Below are 24,803 nucleotides of genomic sequence, written 5' to 3' on the forward strand. Positions count from 1 at the left end.
CAAGCGCAGCCTACGCTAGCCAAGACCTAAAAAGGTGTAAAGATGGGGTTTCTGTTGATAGTCACGTTATTTGGTAGGTGCATGCTTGCATCATTATGCATGCAAGTGCCTACACAAAGACGTGAGCGAGTTTTTATTTATTTTTTGACAGATTTAAGATGGCTGGTGCACTTAGATTGGTCGATAGAAAAAAATTGCAAACCCACCTTATAAAGTAACAGTTTGTAGGCGGTCAATTTCCTGACTTAAGCCTAGAGGTGATTTTCCATCAAAAAATACCCTGTGGGCAGCTCTACATGACCTGCTATGTCAAGCCTGTCCCTGTACAGTACGAAGCTGGCACTATCATGAACATGAGGCATACCAACTTACCAAGGCATCTTGAAACAGACTGTCCATATATTAAAATTGGCTGCAAGGTAGGTGCAGTGTTATGAGATACACATCCATACCAACCTCATTACCTACAAGCCCTGCTTTGTGGTGCCATTGAAGAAGTCGGTCTTACCCATAATCTGATTTTCCAGTTCATGCCTATGCAGTAATTAACTTTTCTATTAATGGCAGTGCTGCAGTTAGACTTCTCAATTTAGATGGGAATGTTTATGCCTTGTGGTCAAACACGTTTATATCGATGCTGTGTCAAAACCCCAGGTGTTTTGACACCTACTGTTCACCAGTGGTCAAATGATAACTTGCATAGCGGCACACATGTTGGGCACAGAACTATATATTTTTTAATTAATTAATAATGTATTTATCATTTTCCAAAACAGAAATAAAAGACAAAAAAAAAGAGAAACATACATACAACAAAACCCACACAGTGGGAAAATGAAACATTGCACAGTTAATACATCAAAAAGTTTCAAAAGGGGTACATCAGAATAACCAGATACTAGCATGACGCAAAGAGTGAGACAAACCTGGCGGGAACAGAAGTATTTAAAAACATACTCAGCCACTGAAAGGTGACTTTTTCACAGCAACGACTGTCAAAAGTGCATTTCTTATGTGTACAGAAAACATATATATATATAACTTATAAAAATGTGAAAACATCACCCAATAATTTCTGCTGGACATACACAGAGTGCTAGACAACAGCATATTTAAACAGGATTTTACTGCAATTGTGGAAAAGGTAGACATTTCAAATACCTTCCATTAGCTCCACCCTGTAATGTAGTTTGTGACCAAGTTGGTTCTGATTGGCGTCCCCAGCTTTTTGGTGTTGCGATCCTCAAAACAAAGTAAACGGACTTTTGAAATTTGCAAAAGGCTCGTTTTTTTCGGCTGGATTTTATTAATTGTGTATTTTTATGTAGTACTGTAATGCACATGGGTGGTGGTCACGAATCTAAAACATTTGGTTGTTCTTGAGGGTACCATGATGTGGGTACAGCAAGGCACCAGTTAAAATATATCCCGAATTTGTGCAGGTCAATGACAGAAGGGTGGAGTAATATTCTACATTGGTAAAGCGGATAAAAGCCTTTGCTGCACATTAGCAATAATGTGATATGTGGCACGTTGCAGTGCTATTTACAAAAGGCTGGGTCTTCCATCAGAACTAGACTTTCAGGAAGTATGGTTTTCAGAACATTTCTGGTGGCCTGGCAGATCTGATTCGGTGTCTTCCCTCCAGCCTCTAAGTTCGGAACACCAAAAATGTACAGAGGGACCCATGTCAATCTTTTGATTGTGTCATCGCTAAAAAGAAACGAACTTTAAAAATACTTTAAAAAAAATAGGTTTTCCTGGTGTAAGACAAAAATGTTACTTGCACAGAAAGCCATGGCTGACTTGTATTTTAATACGGACTGCTTTTGTGGCGTGTTGTGCTAGTTTGCTGAGTAAAGTCCAGCAAACTAGCACATCATATAAAGCATATCAAGTCCATTTTGTGTGACAATGTAAACATGTGATTGCACAAAAGTTGGTATTCACCCTGAAAGGTCTTTGGTGCATTTCCTCATTTAGCAACCACACTTGTTGTCACATGAGGAAATGTGGCCTTGTGGTGTAGCTGCAAAGTTTGGTTTGGGAGGGGACGGGCTAGCTTCTTAAATCAGCTTCCCCATTTAGCTAACGAGTTTAAACCCGGTCAAGTCTGTGCTTTAGTTCCTACATTTGACAACATAAAAAGAGACTTATGACTAGTATTATGTGTTTTTATAAATATAAAAGAACAGAGTCATTGTCTATTGCTTGGTAGCCTAAACAAGTTTCACTTAACAATGTTGCACTCTAAGTATCCATGAAGTTAGCTCGAGAAGCAAAAGTACAAAAATAGTATATTTCATAACATTTAAATACCCCTTTTTATGGGGGAATCCTAAAAACTTCCAATCAGATATACACAAAGTATTGAGGCTTCAATGCAGACTGTGGGGTAAACTGTAAGGCAATCTGGTGGTTATTTATCACATTAGTGACTGTTATCTTGCTGGAATAAAAATGGGTGTTTCTCCCTACGAGATGTGATTGCTGATGATGCAGCGCGGACACGAAGGTTATTTTCATGACATGAATATGTGTGGACCGAATATATCCTAAAACACACGATACGAGGTATAATTGAGAGGATGGAGTGGTGAGCAGGATAGGGGTCTACCGGAGGGCCGTTCCCAGCAGGTGCAGTCAAGCATGTCACTGAGGTGTAGTTGCTGACAGGGCACTCCAATGGGGAAACCAAACTTTGACTTTCAATATACAGTGATAATGGCCCACATTTTCCAACAAGTCCCATGCTACCAAACATAGAATTTTGCTTCCATATCAGAAATTCAGTTTTCAAATGTTGTTGCTAGTCCTTGAATAAACCCCTCCCCCTCCTTACGAGAGCTTCCCACCTTGAAGTACAATTGCATCTTATGGGTGGGTGGCATGAGAAACACATACTCAAACCACAAACCTGCTAAATGTTGTATACAATCACAAATGTAAACCATTGATTCCAACAGGGCATTGGAGTAGATTCCTACGAGTAACAAAACCGCAGTCGCTAACCCTTCCTCGGAGGATCACAATCACCTAAATATATATATACACACACACACTTGCAAAAGGGCCTGTTTTGAGTTAATCTCTGGACCCTTGAGAAAGAACACAAAGCCAGGCAGACTTCCCAACTTATATCTATGAGGTATAATAAAAAAGCCACGGTCCTGCAGGAGTTCATTGATAACTTCCCCCATTGAGGAAGGGGGGTTGCTTCACAGGCTTGGAACAAGTTCATCTTCAGTCCCTTAGATGACTGAACTATCACAATTCTGTGGTCCATTGAAGGATAAGGAGAAATGATAGGGTCTGTGCCAGCAGACCTCTCTGAGAGATGTATAATAAACTCTGGCAGACATCCAGCTGTAGCCAATCAAATGTATTGAATGAGTGTCGCTCAACGAATGTCAATCCTAGAGATGAAAAATGAGGTTTAGAATTTGTAAACGTTCTACTTTTCCGGTCAGGAGAGAAGTTCGATAAGCAGAGCCTTCACATCATCGATGCGGTGGGTGGCTCCTCGCTCCTCAGTTGTGGCACTGGTCCCCAAGAGTGTGACTTTCCGCTTCTCTCCAACTCTTTGCAGTGCCAGTTGTTCGTGCATTTCGGAGATGGTCAGTGCATCTGCCTTATCCTAAAGAAAGAGTGAGATCAAAGAAACGTTAGCTGTTGGGCCACAGACCAACAAAAATATGGAGGACAGCATGTGTGTTACTGGTGTTGTTTGTCAAGGGGCTACGGCCACAGGGATTGGTCCTGGCGGTGGATGAACACTCAGACGGGACTGTGACATGTATGCACGAACCTGTAATTCAAACCTCTGACATGCAACAACACTAAAATAATGCAACTTTGGCCCTCGCCCTTCCCTAGTGATACAGTTTACTCATGGCAGCCCCAAAAAAGTAATGTAATCTGTGCATGCCAAAAGTAGGCTCATCAGTGGATTATTTCTTGTGGAGGTTACTTTACTTAATGCGACCACTCTGAATGTGCACGAAAAGAAATACCGGACTGCAAATTCTGCTACGAATGGTTAGAGCTGCTTGTTGAATGCACTGCTCGGCTCTCTCTTGGCCTGCTGGGTCTTACTGTTTTGAGAGAGTTGCCAACCCCCTCCCCTCCTCCCTCCCTTTGTACATAAGAGCTAAATGGACAAGGCCGCACTTGATGAGGGTCTACTTATAAGGTACATGCATGTGTATGCATTGTGTTGGCATTTACATAGGGCAAACACTAAGGAGCAACTGCGAGCTGTACATGAAGGAGAGTTTTACATGTTTTCACCTCACATATTTACCATTGCATTACAGTTCACATATTTACAATTTTTTCTTGGGCACAAGGCGACTATGTGACAACCACAAATGCAGGTTTTATAGTCAAGAAACGAAGGTGAAAAAACAGATTCAGGAGCCTGCAATTTAGCTACAAGATCACATCTTGTGTCTTATGCAACTGCTCTCAAGGTCTATGCGCCTCTGGCTGGGTTCGTACCTGCTTGTTTGCTAGGACCACCAAGGGCAGCTCCTCTGCATCTTCGAGAAGGTGGTGCAGCTCCTGTCTGGCCAGGAGGAGCCGTTGATGATTGGCAGAGTCCAGCACGAAGACAAGCACTGCCGCCTTCTTCAAGTACAGGTTCCAGTAGCTGCGAAGGTTCAAGCTCCCTCCAACTGTAGCAAAGAATTCAAAGTTAGCCACACTTCATGAGGGGATGCCATAAGCTGCGTCTCTGGTGCCTACGAAGCAGCACATGATGCAAACTAGATACATGTGCAGAGAATAGTCAATGTAACAAGTCAGTCAGGGGAACTAACCAATGCATCCGTTAATCAATCGAACCTTCAACTGATCATGGAGATTGATCGCTTTATGCCCACTCACTCTGTAATCTTTAAACAGTTCATCCTGCTTTGGGCTTGACTACAACTAGCCCTGAGGGGTACATGCAATGTTTGGCACCAGATAGAATCGGATACTCCCACGTTTGGAATTTATCTGGTACTTGTTACTGTTTTAACTTGCTGCACTAAGATCCTCATGTCCTGGTAAATACTGCTCCCACCCCATTAATTCTGGCAAATTTGACCCGCCAAAAATTGATCAAATAATCACCAGGTGTGCTAAAGTCTGCACAGCTGGTAACTCCAACCTCTGTTCGAACGGGCTTGTGGAGGGCTCTGAATTTAAAGGACCAGTTGCAGTTGGGCCATTTGTTTCGTACTGCAGTACAGCATCAACACCAACTTTTAAGAACCAACTCTCCCCAAGGCTACAAATGGGTTTTTTGGTCGGTGGGTTCCTCTAAGGAGACAGGTGCTCCATCTGGACAGGTCGCTAATCAGATCGGTCAGTGAACCTAATTTACTGGGCTCTAGAAAGACAGCACCTTATATGGTAGAGGTCAAAAACATCAACTTGAGTTGTTTTCTTCTTCAGCAGATTATCCTGAAGAGATAAGGAACTGCTGGCTATGGCGAGAGCTTTTAGCTGTGCTATCTCTGGGGTTCAGCGTGCAAAGCGACGGGACGAAGTCCACAGTAATATATAAGTAAACGTGTACGCATTCCAGCTTCCACCCAGTTATGTACATATGCTGGCAAAATCAATTTTTTTTTAAAATGAGCACACTGGCAGAAATATTTTAGCTTTTCTACAGGAAAAAGAAAAGTGCAAATTCCTGGAAAAACCTAAAAAGATTACAAGAGCAGAGAAAACGTACATTGTTTCTCAATGTTTTGACAAAAACAGTTAAACAAAATATATCCAATGGCCTCCCTTTCACCTTCATTTTTCTACGGCCACCTCTCAGTCCTGATTACAACCGCGGCCATCTTTATTTATTTATTTATTTTATTTGCGGGTTTATAACGCGCTAGGATCACCTCCCAAAGGAGTATCTCCGCGCCTTTGGCATCCTTCCTGCACATAGACAGTGAGTACATGTCCTATCTAATAGTTTTGAAATAAAAAGGTTTTTAATTGTTTCCTAAACGGAAGATATTCCTTACAGAGTCTTAAGGAAACTGGGAGGCTGTTCCACAGCGTTGGACCCGCAATTGCGAGGGCTCTACCACCCTGTCTAGTCTTTTTTGCTCTCGGGACCTGCAGCAGATCTTGAACAGACACTGCTGATCATGTGAAGATGCGGAGTGCCTTAATGCCTCACACACCTCGTCTTAGCGCCTTTTCTGCGTTTGAGCCCCGTGGAGCACGTCTGCTTGCCACATTCAGTCGTGCGAGTGAGAGAGAGAAGAGAAAAACCTCCACTAATTCGAACTACCCCATACCTGTCGATACTCATGCCTATGCCCTTGTTCTATCCAGCCTTAAACATAGCTGAGCAGCCACTACAATAAGTCAGTAACTTAGTTGCTGCCAGTATTGTTGCTAGCGCCACGTTTTGGCCTCAGTCATTGAAATGAATTGCAACAATTTCCTTCTGCCCAGAAGGGCAGGTAGAGATGGGAAGATCTGGAGAAAAATTCCAAAACGTGCATAAGCCTTGTAGAGTCACTCAGTTCCCCCTTATTTTATACTGCTAATACATTGTGGCCCTCTGTTCAGTTATCATTGACTCGTGCACTCACGTTACCCTATGCAGATTCTAATGAGTTTTGTGGATTTTAGTTCAATGTAAATTCTTACTACAGGACATAAACTAACTCTGACAGAATGCCGTCCAGTAAGAATACAAAATTGCCAAAAACGTGATGGAAAAGCTTGGCTTAATGCTTCTTAACCCTTAAGAATCTAAGATGCTTTTTTATCAGTTTTAGGTCAAATGCGCCCGTACCAACATCAGCCCAACTATAGGTGAATCAGCCTCACCCCACTAGTAGCAACCCATATGCTCTTTTGCCTTAGTGTCACCAGCTGCTTGGATCTCTGGGCACATCACACAAGGGAACGCACTTGTCATAATGAGTGAACATACAAACTGTTAAAAATTAAGGAAATGCTTTAACTTGTGCAAAGGTGCAAGCAGTCTCATATGCATACAGCAATGATGGCTGAACTGGGCCATGCCCCGTGTGGTACTGGTTGCTCTTTTACGAATTACTAGAGTCCAGGGTTCCATAACTGAGCGGAACAGTTTCCCTGGAGCAGAAGGTACCCCATTCCTCCTTCACCACAAGTATGCCCTTTGACGTCCCAGCTAATACGACTGCCTTACTCCCAATTAGAATGATTGGAAAGTTCCGAGTGGTTGCTTGTTTAGTTAAGCAATTTTGTATGGCAAGGACATTGGATGCGGGTGTTAAGAGTGCTTTACATAAGAACTAGGACACTACATACGTAAATAACCTCACACAAGCATTACATATAGAGAGGCACGCTGCACGAGTGCAAAATTACATAAGCTTTGCAAAATATAGACAGCATTAACATGGGTCAGTCCATTCTATTAGTCAGCAATAATCCTTCAGCACAATCATGAAAAGATAAGGTCAGAAGGTGTATAGTCATGATGAGAGAGTGTACGTGTAAAGCTCCTAGGTTGATAGAGTAATCGGATAGCAAAGGTCTGACACTTTGGAGTGTTTGAGTAGTATATTAAGTGGCAGGAAGAGGACAGTCAGACAAATATACTTTATTCAGTTCATATTAAAACCATAAAAGCATGCTAAACACTTCATATAAACAAATTTTGATTAAAAAGCCGTATAATTACAATCAGGCTACACGAGCTTAAAATACATGCAATATCAATAATAAATTCACTTATAATATCTAAAAACCACATTGCCAGTTTAGAACATTCGTAAATTCAGTTAATTCAGGCTAATTCATATAGTTAACTATACCCATCTTATATCTTACTGCCGCAGCGAGAAAATTAGTGATATTAAAAATCTCCCACACATTCGAAAGCAGCTGCAGGTAGAGGGGGCTGGTTTAACTTGCAGAAACCCTTTGTCTTTTAAAATTGGAATAATAAAACGTTTCTGAATTTGAAGTGCTCACAGAAAAAAATAAAGTGCATTGTGTCTTGAGCGGAGAAACCATCACATGAACAAATCCCTAAATCTTCCTCCCTTTTCCACCCCGGGGAACCAGCAAGGAGAAAATAGAATTGATTCAACCTAAATCTAACTAATAGAAAACGGTGATTTTGGTTAGTGAGGACATTCAAGTATGGCTCAATGGCACATGATGTCTTTAGCAATTGGTGAGCTATTACAGTCGACTTTACAAGCTCTCTTTCTTCTCTGACCATAGCAGCCATTAACCTATATGATTCCTTGACCCATTTAAGATCCCCTTTCACCAGCTTCTCAGGCGAGTTAAACAGCTCAGGACGACCCAGTTTAACTGACAGCTTATAGACATAACTCAGCCAGGGGATACGGGACCCAAAGTCAAGAGCTAAACAGTCTCTGAGGATTGCCTCGTTCAGTTCTAATTCAGGATTTAGCCAGGTAGAGATCCATTTTAAAAGTGTTGCGATAGCTATTAGGTCCTCCACAAAGCCAACTCCACACTCCTGATGAACAATATAACCAGATGTGGATTGTGAGACAGATAGGATATTTCTCAGAAACTTATCCTCCACCACTTGGATTGCCTTCACGTTCTTGACACCCCAAAGATCCGCCCAATACATTGCAAGGGAATACATTTAGCACCATATATCTTTAAAAGAGCTTGCATTGGTCTAGCTCCCAATTTCCGGGCAAAGCCCAGGACGGCTGAGGTTGATCTGGCCAAAACATTTCTTTTTGCTGATATTTGGGGTGACCATGTGCCTTTATCATCAAATATGATACCTAGGTGTGGAAAGGTGGAGACCCTAGACAACACAGAAGAGGAAAGGACAGACAGAAGGGATCACAGTGAAGGGCTAGACCTAACACAATATTAAAAATACCAAGCAAAAACAGTCCAAGAAGAAGCTGAGAAAGGGTCAGAAGAACAGGATCTAATTAAAATAACTTTGGAAGAGTAGGGCTTTCCGTTCAGTCTTCAATATAGACATTGAACTGGCGGTTCATAAGCCCGTAAGCAAAAAGTCCAAGATTCTGGTAGGAAAGACTGGCCAAGAGAGAGCTGTAATAGTCAATCCTTGACAAGAGTTTTAAGATTTTAATTCAGGGGTGGAATAGTGAATACTCTAAAACAATCTTGATTGAAAGCGTGCATTTCAGGCCGTAGTGTTTATTTGTATTTGAAGATGGATTATTTTGTCGAGAATGACACCCAGGTATTTGGCGCAGTCAATGATGGTAGGTTTGCAGTCAGGGACACTAACTGGATCCACCCATGATCAAACTGGTAGCAGGGATTCGAAAGAAGAGAAGATGTGAAATTTGATTTTAGCTGGATTGAGTTTAAATGGTCAGTGGTCATCCTGTCTTGAACAGATTTTAAAGTAGGGGCTCGATGAGAAACGTCACAGGGATAGAAAACATTTTAGGTATACCTGTGTATTATTTACATATTAATGATAAAAGATCCTCTAGTTCGTTAGTATGACTTCCAAGTTGTTTGATAATCAGGGTACACAGAGTAGGGACCAAAGCAGAACCCTGAGGAACCGCCGGCATGAGTCCGTTTTTAACCTCTTTTTATTTACTTTTGAAGTACAGTATTAACCATGAAACATAGCACTGTCAAGACATATTTACAAATCAGTACACCATTCCCTAACACCTCCACCCCCCCCCCCCACACACACACACAATTTACTGTCTGGTGGTCCTTTAAAGCTCTCTTAATGCCACATCTCTGCGGAGGTCGAGATCATCACATATTCTGTGGACATTCCACTCATTCGATAGTTCCCCCCATTTCGGGGGAGGGTGGAGGGAGGAGCCTCTACCTTCATAAATTACATGTTTAACCTTTACAACCTGTTTGGCATGTAGGATGCGAGTGTACAGTGATTCACGGTGTCAAATGCAGCAGATAAATTGGGTAGGACTGAGAAGAGGTGCCTGAATTCATTTTGACAAGTGTGTCATTCACGATGTGGAGTAGAGTGGTGTAGGTGCTGAAAACTTAACTTAAACCTTACTAATACAGGAAGTCATTCTCTCAAGTAAGAGTCATTGCAACACACTACTCTGTACTTTTACAAGAAAGGGAAGGCAAGAAACATGGTGTAAATTATTTTTATTAGGATTGCTTGCGTCTACAGATGGTTTTTGAGAAGTGGGGTGACTTGGCAAATCTTGAAGAAGTCAGGGCTCTCTCCCTGGCTTAAGACCGTTTCACTAGATTAGCCCAATGAGGCAGTAGGGGGGGCCATTGCCTTTACTTATAAAAAATACTTCATTACATACACTACTCTATACCAAACATTAAAATACAAATATATACACAATTGGGCAGGCCGAAATACTTATGGTGACACAGTCTTAACAATGCACACACCTAGAGAATCCTGAAACCTAAACCCACATTACCTCCTCCGCATTTACTAGTCACAATATAATGGGATGTAGTTATCAAATGTCAGTTCTATTGGCACTGTCAGGGTGTTACCACCATAATAAAAGCAGACGCATGTTAATGATAAACCAATGGGACACCATTAAAACCACTAAGGATGCTACCATACCATACCAAAATGAAACCTCTCTTCTCTACGGCGGACCTCAAACTAGCAGTCCAGTCCTTAGTTATCTCTAGGATTGAATATGGATGTACAACTCTAGCAGGTCTCCCAAAAATCTCAACAGCTCCACTAAAAGCATGTCTAAATGCGGCACCAAGACTCATTACTGGATCCAGAAAATATGACATATCTCCCCTCATCTGAAAGCATTACACTGGTTACCATACGAAGCCAGAATTCAATTTAAAATGGCATGCACTACACACAAAGCGATCTACTACAAAACTCCAAAGTACCTAAGTTCAGAAAATAGAGCTTTCAGGGGGAAGCAGACCAGCCAGGAGCGCCTGATATGCTGCTAAAACCACCCATCTTTCGAAAGAAGAAAACATATGACAGAGCTTTCTCCGGAGCTGCCCCCAGAATCTGGCACTCACTCCCTCCAAGCATTAGAAAAATTCCAAACACAGCAACTTTCAAGAAGGAAGTGAAGAGCTTCCTAATGAGCAAGTTCCTTTCTATAGGGCCAGAAGGCTCTTTAATTCATTAAGACTAATACCCAAACGTCAATCATAAACCGCTCATGATGTAGATTCCACAGAAAGCACATCAGAATCATGTGTAAAGAAATAATGGTACTTTTACTAAAATGAATAAGATTGGCATACACAGGAATATTACATATAGTAATGCTGCTGTTTTTGTTGAAATTGATCAGAAAACCATGTCATGTACAGGAATTTTGTATATAGTAATGCCTCTCCGTTTATTGAAACTGATAAGAAAATCATGTACAGGAATTATATACAGTTATTCGCATTGTATCACAAATATTCCAAATGTCTTTGTTTCTTCTCAAACTATTTTAAGGATTTCTTTCCGCGAACAGATCTTTAATGAAACATGGGACAGAAGGGTTGAGAATTTTCTTTTTGCTCTTGAAAGCATAAAGCAATTTAGAAAATGGTTGAGGTGTGATGTCAGCATCAGAGCTAATAGGAGGGAATATTGTTAATATGGCAAAACCATTTCAGTTCTTTTTTGGGTTGTTTACAAGTTACAAAATGAGAGGAGTAGAGAGACTGTGATAAAATGATGATCCGGCTAGTCTAAAGGTACAGGATCTTCTACAGTAAGCAGACCCATAACATATTATCAGGTCCCGATTGAAGGCTTTGATGTGGGTAGGTCTAATGGAGTGTTTAACTAGGTAATTATCAGAAAACAGTTTGACTGCAGAATCATCAGGGTTATCCCAGTGAAAGCTGAAAGATCAAAGAAATGTTCTATCATGATAAATTGATTGGATAGTTCGGAGTACTTGCACTTCTTGATAAATGATGCATTGTCACCCGGTGAAAGGTAAATAACATTGAGAGTAATAGGGGAATTCTATAGTGAAGTGAGTTCTACAGTCCAGCACTGAAAGGAGAAAAACAAATAATTGGGTACCACTTTGCTTTGCACTGGATAGCATCACTTTAAGGTACTGGAACCCCTACCCTATTCCTACCTTTGCCGTTGCATCAGATGATACAGTAATTCAGAGAGCAGGAGATCTGTAACATGTTTTGGGTATCACTGAACCAAGTCTCCGTGGGTACCGACACTTCTCAAGAGAAATGTAATACTTTTAATTGGAGAGTACCGGCACTTCTCAGAAACAAGCTGGTATTCTGTCACAGAGTACCTGCACTTCTGTTTTTCCATTTCAAGCACTGGTTATGGGTGACAATTGTGCTACCATCTTTCAGTTTGTTGTTTACCGCGGATTGACAGTGACGCATGCAGCCCAGAGCTGAACTGATAGTTTTAGTGCGCTGTGTTGACAAGGCCGGAATAATATGAGATTAATATATATTACTGCTATCTATGCAGAGTCTAACATTTAGTTATGTGAAGGTATAGTCTGGATTGTACCTGATGAGATGACAAGGCAGGATAAATAAGGACCTTGATGGTACAAGGAAAGTATGTGGCATATCCATCTTGTAGGTTACGAATGCCAGTGTTGATGAGATATTGATGGACTCTATTGGGACATAGTTCCAAAAGGGTCAGGCTAGGAACTAAGCTGCTCCTCGGTATCGTACACCACGTTTACGGATTTATCACGTGGGGTGGTAATAACTTTATGAGATAAAAAAAATACAGAACTAAAAGGGAGACATTAAATGTTCCAGGTGCATAATCTTTGAATTAAGAAGATCGATGTTGTGCTGGAGGTTGGGTTCAACCAATAACGATCCTCATTAAATTCCTTAGCATGTGAAGCGTGGTAGTCGTTGAATCAGATAAATACAGAGGCTTGTCTGGACAAGATACACCGCGGTGAATGAGTAGAAATGCTTGTTATTTACTAGATTAGCTTGTTCAGAACTACTGCTATTTAGTCTATCCTGAGAGCCTCTCTTTGCCTCTGTATTCATGTCTGAATCTTGATTCCTGGGGGCTAGACCCTGAAATCGGATTGGAGGCAGTTTTTGGGCTCAGCTACTTCTGCCTCTAAAATTATGTCTGTATCACAAATTATATTCTTGGGGCTATCGCCACTACCTGAGAAGAAATTCTCATTCATGGAATGCACAGTGTCAACATCTCATTGGGAAGGTAAAAGAGGTGAACACAAGGAAGTGGGAGAGAGAGGCAGAGGAGTAGAGAGAGCACCAGCGGGAAAGGTTGAGGGGGTTAGCGAGGCACAAGTGAAAATAGGCTGGTTTACTGCAGAGGAGGGAGGAAAAGGAAAAAAATAATCCGGAATCATGGAAGAAGGGGAAAATGAGTGGGGGCTAAGACTGGAGAGCATGGTGGGGGAATGTGGGATACAGTCAGGAGGTAGGAGTCTGGCATGATAAATAGAGAGGTGAGAGTTGGAAAGGGAGAGCAGAATCACGTTCACAAAAGGGTACTTAGAGTGTAGTCAGATACGAAGGGTGGGGATAAGTTGCTGTGTGTTGCTTCGATGGGGAGAAGAATAGGGAGTGCAGAGAAGAGCAAGAGAGAATGAGCTTCATTATAAAGCGTGGAGCAGCCGTGAAGAGGAGGGAGTAGTTTAAGTCATCTATTGGGGCACACGGAGAGTCTGTCGAATTGAAAGCATGTTCTGATTCCACATGAGTAGAAGAATGCGTGATGAGGAATCCACAGCATAGCGGCAGAGCAAGTGGGCTGGCGAGCAGGTGGAAAGCAGCTCAGTGAGTCTAGGCTTAGATAGGGCAGGGTTGCGACCAAACAATGAAGGAAGGAGAGTGGGAGTTTTTTTTCAGGGAACTGAGAGGTGTACCCCCACTTTCCGCTTATGGGTAACAAAGTTATAATCCCTACGAATTCAGCCTTTGATACTTACTTGGTAAGTAAGTGGTAATTCCATAAACTCAATCACATTCAAAACTCATTTTCGAAACCACCGTTCAAGAGTCAATTCATGCTGCACAGGACAGTGTATCTGTTAGGAAGAGAGCTACTGAGTAGGGAAAGGGAACACACTGTCTGCTTCTCTGGACAAACCCGCCTTCTTTATTTTGAAGGGATACTATCGGTTTGACAAATTTTTTTACTATGTCAACAAATTTCCATTCTTGCCATCTAAAACAAACCTTGCTCCTCCCTTAAACTGTCTCACTGATAACAATGCTTTCATTCTCACATTGTGTTCTAGGGGGCTTATCCTGAGGATCGCAATGAGAGACGTTTCTGTTTATACAGTGCGAGTACAAATTAACAAACAGAACCCACTCTCTGAATCCTGGTCAAGTCGCCTGCTTCTACTTCTGTGACCTGAAAGGTATATGACCTACTCCGAGTTATGTTATACTCATTCGGGTTTGATCTGAAAAAATTATAACATATTGAGTACTGCCCTAAACAACATGGCCTTTCCCTACTCCTTTACCAGTGATCACCCAATCTACTTACCTTCCAGGAGATCCACCCTGAAGGCTTCTGTAGTGATGCTTACAGAGTTGAAGCCCTGAGTTGGTGATGTGCTTGCCTTTGTGGTGTCACTGTGCATCTTCTGAAGGATACTGCTTTTTCCTGCCCCATCCAGACCCAGTACCAGAACCTGCCGGATGGAGACCACCCCCTGTAACAGAATAAGAGATGGCATGAGGCAAAACAGGTGGCCTTTGGGGACAGTTACACTCTCCAAGAAGGACTAGAGATTGTGTATGCAAATTATATAGACGTTATTTAGATAAGCGAGGTCTGTAGGTTCAGAGCAGTGTGAAAGGACGCACAGCAGCCAGGTAACGGTGTAGATTTCATTATTATTCAATTAAGAATACAGCACATGTGTGTGTGACCCTATCCTCGTCTCTCGTGCTACCTACCTTCCCTTCTGGTCTTTCCAGCCCCCCTCGTGTCCCCCTCTTGGGTTTACCCCTTACTGTCACTTCTCCTGCAGGAAATTCCTGACGTGGGTGCGGCGTTTGATGCACTGGAGCGCTGACCTTTGGGCCAGTGTCTCTCTCTGCACCATTACACAATCATGAGATTGTGTGGACCCAAATGAACTCCCCATCTTTTATATTTTTAATGCCAGCCAGAATAATGTAGATGCACCTTGGAAACTTTTTGTGGCAAGCCTCTTTCTTTGCCTCTCTCTTGGACTATAACACGCCAGCCAAGGGGTGAGAGACTGGAACTTTCTGTTAGGAATATTTCCCTTCAGCCTTTTCTGACCATATGCCAGAATATTCACAAATCTGATCCCTCAGTGGCTAGTGTCCCAGCAGGGGTTGCAGGAGGCTTTAAGACTGTAACTTCAAAGTCTGGTTTTAAATCAGGCCCTAAGCAAGAAATAGTCCCGCTTTGTGAGGGGGCTAAACTTAAGGAAACGTTGAAGGCAACAATGAGGCCTACCTTTCAAAGAGGACCAGCGATCCCTCCGCAGGCAAATGATTCCTAGGGGGTACATGGGGAACCCCACATAACAAAAAGCATTTACTTCTAAGTGCATGCATAAACAGTCTGGTAAATGCAGAAAACAGTATTCACAGAAGGAGCTTAGTGGCAGAGTTCAGCTGAGTAAGTGGCATGCTTATATTTAGGATGGAACAGAGGCCAAACAAATACTTGTCAGAATATCATTGGCAGAGGCATTAGAATTATGCGCATCTGCTGTATTCCCCGCATAATTATGGATTTGCCGCACTCGACTCATAGTCCTCTACATAACTTGCCAATTTTAAGGAAATAAAACTGTGTCAACCTCAAAGTTACTAATAAACCCTGCCACACCGGATGCAGCAAAGTGGCTGGCCTTTTGTTGAACATAGGTAGGTCACTTTTCAGTTGCTATATATGATATATTTAGGTGTTAGACGGATATTAGTATGGTGAAACCTTTCCTTTACAATGTTAATGTGTAAAATTGGAAATAGTGAAGTAATATTACTTCAAAATGTGCTTCATTACACTACGTATTTTAGTCAATCTTTCTGCATAATTGTGCCCTCCCTCATTCCAGTGGGCCTGGTCATATTTAACTAGTGCCCGCGCACTCTTACTCTTGTGTCCACTGTCTTCCTACATGAATTAGTAGTGATGTGAGTGACAGCCCCCGTCATCAAGTTACGATGTCGCTAGGCTATTAACCTATCTCTAACTAGCCAGCATATCCACAATCTGTGCGCCAACACTACCCTATCTGTTTGGATTAAAGGAGGTCCATAGTAACTTGCATTCTCCCTAAAGTCCCCTTCGTTGTGGCAAGAATGTTGGTTCCGAGCTCATCGTCCACGCATCATGGGACTTTTTCTGTGTGTGGCGAGGAAGATCACGCGATCCCAGACAGAGTGAACCGAAGGGGAATTACATTGGTTCCCTCTTCTCAAATGTTAAATATGCAGATGGACAAGTGATAGGGATGGTGGGCATATGCCAGAGCTTTCCAAACTGTGTGTCCCGACACAGTACTGTGTCGCCTGTAACGGCTAGGTGTGTCGCAGGATGATACCAGTATTAATGGGCACTTAGCACATAACTGCTGCTAATTAAGGCATTCCTTTGAAAGAGTGTCCGCAAATACCGCCGCAGCAGCGAGGACTCCCTGACACTCTGCTCTATGGGGGCCGGGAGATTCACAACAAAGCAGTAAATGGTCTTTTAAAGACCTGCGAAGTACTGGGGTGTGGCTGTGTGTGTGTCCAGGAAGCTGTCTCTGTCCAGGCTGAAACACACACGGGGTGAGGGGACAGAGGGTGACAGACAGAGGGACAGAAGGAAAGGGAGAGAGAGGGAGACAGAGAGGGAGGGAGACAGAGAGGGAGAGCAAGGGAGACAGAGAGGAAGGGAGACAGAGAGGGAGGGAGACAGAGAGGGAGGGAGACAGAGAGGGAGGGAGACAGAGAGGGGGAGGAAGGGAGACAGAGAGGGAGGGAGACAGAGAGGGGGAGGAAGGGAGACAGAGAGGGAGAGGAAGGGAGACAGAGAGGGAGAGGAAGGGAGACAGAGAGGGAGAGGAAGGGAGACAGAGAGGGAGAGGAAGGGAGACAGAGGGGGAGAAGAAGGGAGACAGAGGGGGAGAAGAAGGGAGACAGAGGGGGAGAGGAAGGGAGACAGAGGGGGAGAGGAAGGGAGACAGAGGGGGAGAGGAAGGGAGACAGAGGGGGAGAGGAAGGGAGACAGAGGGGGAGAGGAAGGGAGACAGAGGGGGAGAGGAAGGGAGACAGAGGGGGAGAGGACGGGAGACAGAGGGGGAGAGGACGGGAGACAGTGGGGGAGAGGACGGGAGACAGTGGGGGAGAGGACGGGAGACAGAGGGGGAGAGGACGGGAGACAGAGGGGGAGAGGACGGGAGACAGAGGGGGAGAGGACGGGAGACAGAGGGGGAGAGGACGGGAGACAGAGGGGGAGAGGACGGGAGACAGAGAGGGAGGGAGACAGGGAGGGAGACAGAGGGGGAGGGAGACAGGGAGGGAGACAGAGGGGGAGAGGGAGGGAGGGAGGGAGACAGGGAGGGAGAGAGGGAGGGAGAGACAGGGAGAGGGAAGGTGACAGAGGGAGGGAGATAGGAACGGAGACAAAGGGAGGGAGACAGAGGGACAGAAACAGAGGGAGACGGGAAGAGGGCGACAGGGAGCGAGATAGAGGGAGCGAGATATAGGAAGCGAGACAGACAGAGGGAGGGAGACAGACAGAGGGAGACAGAGAGAGAGAGAGAGAGGGAGGGAGAGGGAGAGACAGAGAGACAGAGAGAGAGAGAGAGGGAGGGAGAGACAGAGAGAGAGGGAGGGAGAGACAGAGACAGAGAGAGAGAGAGAGAGAGAACCCCCAACCCCCTTAGGTCGTTCAGGCTCGCTCGCTACGATCGCTCGCTATACTGCCTAACTGTGTCCCAAAATGATGCATCTCAAAAAAGTGTGTCACCAACATGAAATGTTTGATAAGCTGTGGCATATGCTATAACGCTACGTTATAATCTGGTATCACAAATGGTCAGTTAATGCAGACATCGTCACCCTTCTCGTGCAATAACGAAAGCACTTCGGTCACGGTCACTCCTATAGTTACCATCTTTTGCAAAGTCCCCAGGGGACAGTTAGCTCTCAGGACCTTCCCTCCCTTTTCCCACTCACTCAGTCCCATAGTAACCTCGCCCACCTCTGGCACCTCAGTTGCCCTGGTGAGTTGCTCTTCTATCAGTCACACTCTTCGACCCCTGCAGGTGCCACTTCTGGTTCAGACATCTCTGTACTGGGGTGAATGTATGACATTGTTCTGCATTCTGTCCATCAACTGTTGTTTTACATTTGTCACCCGAGTGGGATGGATGTGCTCAGACGTGAGTCCCATGCTCTCCACACCACTGGAGTCAAGCTATCCTGGCTGAAGACGGCTGATAGCCAGAAACCGGTCCTAGGATGCTTGATTCCGGTCCAGGAAAGACATGGCTTGGCAGTTCGGGCTGGACTGTTCCCATGAGGCACAGGGTCAGACTGATTTGCATATAGCCATGTCTGAACTGGGGTGGCAGAGTGGGCTAAAGAACGGTGATGGATCAAACCCAGATCTTTTGACTGGGTGTGAGTGTTTGATTGGTTCATATGCTCCGTCCATCACCACCCCCTTTTGTACCGCTTTGGCCGCCATAAGTATGGCAGGGTATGCTCAGACGTGAGTCCCTTGCTCACTTTGCCACTGGATTCAAGCAAGCCGGGCTGAAGACGGCTGTAATGCCAGAAACCGGTCCTCGGAAGCTTGTTTCCAGTCCAGGGAAGGCATGGCTTGGCAGTTCGGGCTGGACTGTTCCCATGAGGCACAGGGTCAGACTGATTTGCATATAGCCATGTCTGAACTGGGGTGGCAGAGTGGGCTAAAGAACGGTGATGGATCAAACCCAGATCTTTTGACTGGGTGTGAGTGTTTGATTGGTTCAGATGCTCCGTCCATCTCCACCCCCTTTTGTACCACTTCTGGTTTTCGGGCACATCCATTAATTTAGGGACGATGTTTGCATTTCTTCTGTAATATCTAATATACTGCCTCCCAACCTACTTAGGCAAACTTTATTTTTTGCTCATTGTTTACTCTTGCCACAAAACCTCCTTAAAGAAGGGTTTGGAATGTGGCGACACTACTTCTGCCTCTTAGGAGGGGACCTCTCCGTAAGCCTCAACTCCCCGTAGTTTCCCCGCCACCGCTCTCTCCGCCGAGGTGGTTGAAGGGTGCTCACCCCGGTTGCCTCTCGGAGAAGGGGCGCACACTTTGCCCCCGCTCCTTGCCTCCCCGCCGGGATTGCCCCTTCAGCCTCGTGCACCTCCTTCTCGACTTGCTTACCTCCAAAGGGGAGTTCTTCGCCCCTGTTCTGTGCCTCGCGGGGCTCCCTCTTAACTCCCGCTTCCTTCTCGGGCTCCGGTAGCGGCTCCAGGCGATGACCAGGACGGAGCACAGGGCAGCCACTGCCCCCAGAGCCAGGGCTAGCAGCCGGGTGGGCGGCATAGAGGGTCAACGGCTTCCGACCTGTCACTGCCGAGCCTGGGGCGGGGCTAGGATCTTTTGGCACTACAACACAAGGGGGCGTGTCAAGCCGACGTCACAATCACGCTAGGGGAGGGGACACACCATTGTCCAATTAACAGCCTTCACATCCCCACCAGGGGCGGGGCTACAGATGATATCACATACAACCCAACCCATACGTCATAGATGTAAAGATAGCCTTATAAAGCGGTTGGAGGCGTAACGGTCTGTTAGGACAAGCCTTACCTTATTCCCTCGGCCCGGTGCTGTCACTGACAGTTGGCCAGTCCCCGACATCGCTCCTGCGACCATCCTCGCACTGCATCCGGGTACCACTTCATGCGTGAGATCGCATCAAGGGAGTTGTGGTAAATCCATGTATCCAATAAAGTTTTAAAGACATTTTATTGTAGAATATTTTCTCCAGCAAGCGGCAGCAGTAGCATCCAACGTCCAGTAAGTTCTCCAGCTCATCCAAAAGATGCCTCGTTACAACATTCCAATTACATCATACCATTCTAATTCTACTTATTCTTAACCATGGGTTCCCTAACAGGACAAACTAAGGTTACATTTGAATAATAATAATAAACAATACAACAGGAGTACCTGGGCATTTCGGCGGTTGTCTCTGAAACACAAGGGTTTGAGTCCAATATCGGAGCCACAGGCATTTCCCCCAGTGTTGAAGTTAAAGTTAAGACTTTCTAGCGTGTATGGCATACTCTCAATCTTTGCCTCACCAACAGCTGAAGTGTATTGAAAAAAAATTACGGAAACTGTGAAGCTGCGCGCAGTGGGGGTGGGGGGGTCTAAGGCATAACAATTTTTATAATAAACATACTATAACGTATTTCAGATTTTTATCTTCAGGTAAAAAATATATATATATATAGATAGATAGATATAGATATATAAGTGTTGTAGGTCTAGTTTATCTTCAGGTAAAAAAAAATATATATAGATAGATAGATAGATATAGATATATAAGTGTTGTAGGTCTAGTTTATCTTCAGGTAAAAAAAATAAATATAGATAGATTGATATAGATATATAAGTGTTGTTGGTCTAGTTTATCTGTTTACTTACTGCACGTGCCTACATTTCATTGAGTCTTGCATGTACGTCATGTGGAATTCTCATTCTGTATTTTACTGACGTCAGCTCCATACGTGGGCTCCGACTTCTCATCGACTCTGCGTAGTCGCTCCCCTCTTACCTTCCTCAAGCTCGTTTGGTATGATAAATACATATATTCAAGATAGTTGTTTTCCAATCGTTATTTATGATTCGGTCACTACAGATGGCGACGAGGACGGGATGAATGATTTATTGTGACGGGCTTGCGGAAGAATTTCACTTCGAGCAACTTATCCCTAACCTCAAGGCAAGTTATTCTTTTTCATTTCCAGTAGGAAAAGTTTGCTCAACAATAATTATTTTTTTTCATTAATTTTGGGGTAGCTGCGGAAATTCGTCGACACATTTCTTCTAGCAACAGTTGCTGATAACGTACAGAATTCGTACACAAGAACCTTCGTGTAAAATCAAGTTTGTCAGGGAGCACTTTCAGGCAAGTGACGAATACTTATGCGATTGTGGCAGTAAATTCAATGTCATAATCATTTCTTACACGTATATTTTGCAGTTTGTGACTGAAATTTGATATGAGGGAGAGAGTTTTGGCAGTTGACAAGTTCCGTTTTGAGGGTCAGCAAGGTTTTCTTGAACCAGATGACCACATATCCACGACGTGCCGATACTCTTTGCGGTAAGTTCCTATCTGCTTGAGAATCATTTATGCGGAAGCAACCATGCTTGTCTGGCATTCTCTTGCATCAAGGTGTATTTACTGCTTAGTTATTGAAGGAGACTTTGTATAAGAAGAAACTTTTGACTAAGCTAAAATGGCCGCCAATACCGTTCGAGTGACTGTACTTGTTAGGAATAGCGGTGACACATTTGTAAGCCTTTGCTTGCGAGATGCTTATCCAGGCGCCAGTAATCGTGTCCTGTGGGTACTCTCTTGATCCAAGAATGTGTATACTATTCAGCCACTAAAATGGGCGGTTTAAAAGAAAAAATATTTGACTAAGCTAAGATGGCCGCCAATATCGTTTGTGAGGCTGCACTCGTTGGGAATAGCTTTGATGAACTTGGGGCTAGTCCAGCAACGCACAGGCACTGACTACTTGTTTATAAGCTGAAATAGGGTTTTACATTGTATATTCATGATTGTCGGTTGGCAATATTCATACCGACACATGCCTTCTTGACTAGTCCAAGATGGTGGATTTAGTCTCAGATGGATGCGACTTCTTCTTAACTCTCCTTCTTGTCAGATAAATATGCTATAGTAATATAAATATTGATTATATAAACCTGCACACACAATGGGACTAGGATGCTGATTAACGTGTCTGAGGAAATGGACATATACCCAACAAATGGTCTTTTGCTTTGCATTTTTTTCATAGGCTTTCTACATTGAAAAATCTTCTCGCTTGGAACATTCCATTGTATTGAAATTTGACTGTTCATGCCCCATGCTGTAAGTAATGCAAATGTAGGGCTAAAAGGTACACAAGTGGAATATGGAAGTTGTTGAACAAATTGTTTTCTTCAGATAGGCTTTTGAGTCAAATATATGGTCTCTTGGGTTTATATAAACAGTCCTGCCGTGCAAGAGACAAGAGCATAAGGTGAATGTTCACTGACATTCTTAAGCTTTGACAATTAGCAGCATGGAGTAAAATCATGTTTCTGATTTAGGAATGTAACATGTAAGGTATGAAATATGTACACGTCATAATGATGATCAATGGCAACAGCATTATTTTTTTGATTGAATTTTTCATTTTTTTAAAAAAACTATTGAATGCCTAGTAAGCTTAAAGTTAGAATTTTTGAAAAAATCTTTTTGTTACTAAGAATATACTATTGCATTTTCCAGATTACCAGATCTAACATATGTGAAGAATGCTTGTTCTAAAAATAAAGGAGAAGCTGAGCAAGGTATTTGTCTTGTACATAGATTTTGACTATCCTTATAGAATTAATATAAGGGATTCTTGACAATGGTGTTATTAGACATAACGAGTATAAACTGCATGCACTGGTTTTTGATACTGTGATTGTATGTGATATTGGGGTTCTTGTGACATTGTGCTCTTAGATTCATGTTCTCCCCAGAATAGGAACTATAATGTTTCGAATACAATGTATTGTGAAGATATCTGGTTCTTCCTCTTTGTATGGTTTTAATGGACACATATTGAGTATGTGTGTGATAATGTTGTATATATTTAGTTATATGTAAATATTTTATCTTGTATATTTCTCTTTTTGTATAGCCCTGAAGAAGTCCGATCACGGACGAAACGCTATTTTGTTATGATTGACGAATAAAAAGAACTTTTTTTTGAAGAAATTGGATCTGAAAAATTCTTGGGAGAACAACTTGATGCTTACTAACATTTATGTTTAATAAGTAATATTGATGTACAAACATTGGAATTGAAATTCGAAGGGTGCGGGGTCTATCTTTTGTGCGACAAGTTCCGTTTTGGCAGTTGACAAGTTTCGTTGACAGTTACTTCAACCTCAACTGTCAAGCCGCATTCTCAGCTGTTGAACTGTCAGTGATCAGACACGCATACGTCATCGCGTCTGTAACGTAAGTGATGCGACTGTTCCTTCGGAATATGACAGCAGGTATTTACGCTTATGAAAAGTTTGTCGAGCGAAGTTTAAATACAGTTTTAGAAGAATCGGAGTACAGGACTATGTTTGACTGAAAATACTTTATTTTAAATGGAATTCGAGTTAATATTTATTGCAGAATAGAAATTCCACCACAGTTGTGGGAAGTATTTAAGCATATTTGTATATTTTTCACTGAAAATTCCCAAAATAATTCTCGAATTCACACATTTTTATAGCAATATTTCATAAGTTTATCGATTGTAATGTTCAAAAATATATTTCGAATAGATATAATTGTATACCTAAATGGTATGATATTTACAGCAATAGTTCCCGTATATCTATAATAGTACACTGTTATTTTATTATTTATTTTTCCTTCTATATTTTGGTTATTGAGCAATTGAGTCACAATTGAGTACTTTATTAAACAAGAAAGTACAGACAGTAAACAAGATATTATGGCCAGTGAACCCAATTTCAGTACACCTGCTCCTTTTCTCAGTGAACCTGGAAAACCTGTTATGAAATGGCGGAATTGGTTCAGAGCTTTCGAAAATTATTCAGTCGCTATTAATGGTAAGAAATACGAACCAGAACGTAAAACAGCAATTCTTTTTGGGCTGTTAGGTGTTGCCGGTCAAGAAATTGTTGACAGTTTGCCGGAATATGAACCCGCCCCTGGACAATTCATTCCTCTTGATGAGTTTCAAGAAGATGTCAAAAGACTGGAGAAACAATTTGACGAAGAAGAAAATATAATGGTTGGCAGACTCCGATTCGCTATGAGAAAACAATCTGAAGCTGAGAATGTTGAGGAATATATAGCTAGTTTGAGAGTGTTACCTTCGAAATGCGATTTCATGGATAAGGTTGATGTGTATATTCGTGATCAATTTGTTTTCCATTGTTATGAGCACAAAATTCAGGAGAGGTTACTCGCTTGTAAGAACCCTACTCTGTCCGAAGTTATTGATATCGACAAAGGTATAGAGCGTTCACTGGAGGGTTCAAAAGAATTAGCTAAAGTTTCTAATGCAAGTTCCAACGTATGTCTGTTGTATGATAAAAGGAAAAAGGATACAACTTCGAGCTGTAGATACAAATCAAACCACAATTCTAATATTTCTCAATTTGTATGTTTTAGATGTGGCTCCCGTAATCACAAAGCAGACTTTTCAGGGTGTCCAGCACTAGGAAGAAAGTGCACAATATGCCAGAAGGTAGGGCATTTTGCTACTGTATGTGGCAATTTTGGTCAAAAGCGTTTTTTCAAAAACCAATGTAAGTAATGTCGAAGAATTCGATGAAGATATGTGTGCCAACTTAGTGTTAGCAATTGTGGATTCTTCTGAAGAGGTCAAAGGTCCTTTAGGTGTGGCTCACGTTGGGGAGGTCGAACTTAACATTATGGCTGATTCAGGTTCGCCAATAACCATTATCTCTGACAAAAAGTATTTGCAGCATTGGCCACAGGTCGATTTATTATCATCTGATGTGAACCCTAAAGCATTTGGTGAATTCGACATAAATATGTTTCAAAAGCAAAGAAATGTGAATTAAAGCATAA

The 24,803-nt window shown here is 42.8% G+C and overlaps 1 protein-coding gene and 1 long non-coding RNA gene across 4 annotated transcripts; one reads left to right on the plus strand and one right to left on the minus strand.

Annotated features, from left to right (window-relative positions):
* Nucleotides 1–716: 716 nt before the first annotated feature.
* Nucleotides 717–19,993, minus strand: ARL10 (ARF like GTPase 10). Of its 3 annotated transcripts, XR_013598638.1 has the most exons (5): nucleotides 19,346–19,603; nucleotides 14,480–14,648; nucleotides 4,501–4,676; nucleotides 1,891–3,637; nucleotides 717–1,805 (listed from the first exon to the last, which is right to left on the minus strand). XR_013598638.1 is itself a non-coding variant. In XM_078652818.1 (4 exons), exons 1-4 carry the CDS (start codon nucleotides 19,838–19,840, stop codon nucleotides 3,467–3,469), a joined length of 582 nt encoding a protein of 193 aa, XP_078508944.1. In that variant the 5' UTR covers nucleotides 19,841–19,993; the 3' UTR covers nucleotides 717–3,466. The 3 variants fall into 3 exon arrangements, 2 of the variants coding, with proteins under 2 accessions (XP_078508944.1, XP_078508943.1); XM_078652818.1 differs by lacking the exon at nucleotides 19,346–19,603 and adding an exon at nucleotides 19,775–19,993 and having other exon boundaries at nucleotides 717–3,637; XM_078652817.1 differs by having other exon boundaries at nucleotides 717–3,637; nucleotides 19,346–19,567.
* LOC144768836 (uncharacterized) lies at nucleotides 19,760–24,803 on the plus strand. The gene is made up of 5 exons (XR_013598639.1): nucleotides 19,760–19,896; nucleotides 20,832–21,299; nucleotides 22,006–22,079; nucleotides 22,482–22,543; nucleotides 22,882–24,803. It is a non-coding gene; the product is annotated as an uncharacterized LOC144768836 (long non-coding RNA).

Source organism: Lissotriton helveticus, chromosome 7, assembly GCF_964261635.1.
Source record: "Lissotriton helveticus chromosome 7, aLisHel1.1, whole genome shotgun sequence".
NCBI lineage: Eukaryota > Metazoa > Chordata > Amphibia > Caudata > Salamandridae > Lissotriton > Lissotriton helveticus.

Bases quoted from the DNA above. Each gene is read 5' to 3' on its own strand.
- ARL10 (XM_078652817.1), bottom strand. From the start codon at position 19,507: ATGCCGCCCACCCGGCTGCTAGCCCTGGCTCTGGGGGCAGTGGCTGCC. The intron at 14,649-19,345 runs GTAAGCAAGTCG...ATTCTGTTACAG, and splicing joins CGAAGAACTCCCCTTTGGAG to GGGGTGGTCTCCATCCGGCA. The intron at 4,677-14,479 runs GTAAGTAGATTG...TCTTTGCTACAG, and splicing joins CAGGGTGGATCTCCTGGAAG to TTGGAGGGAGCTTGAACCTT.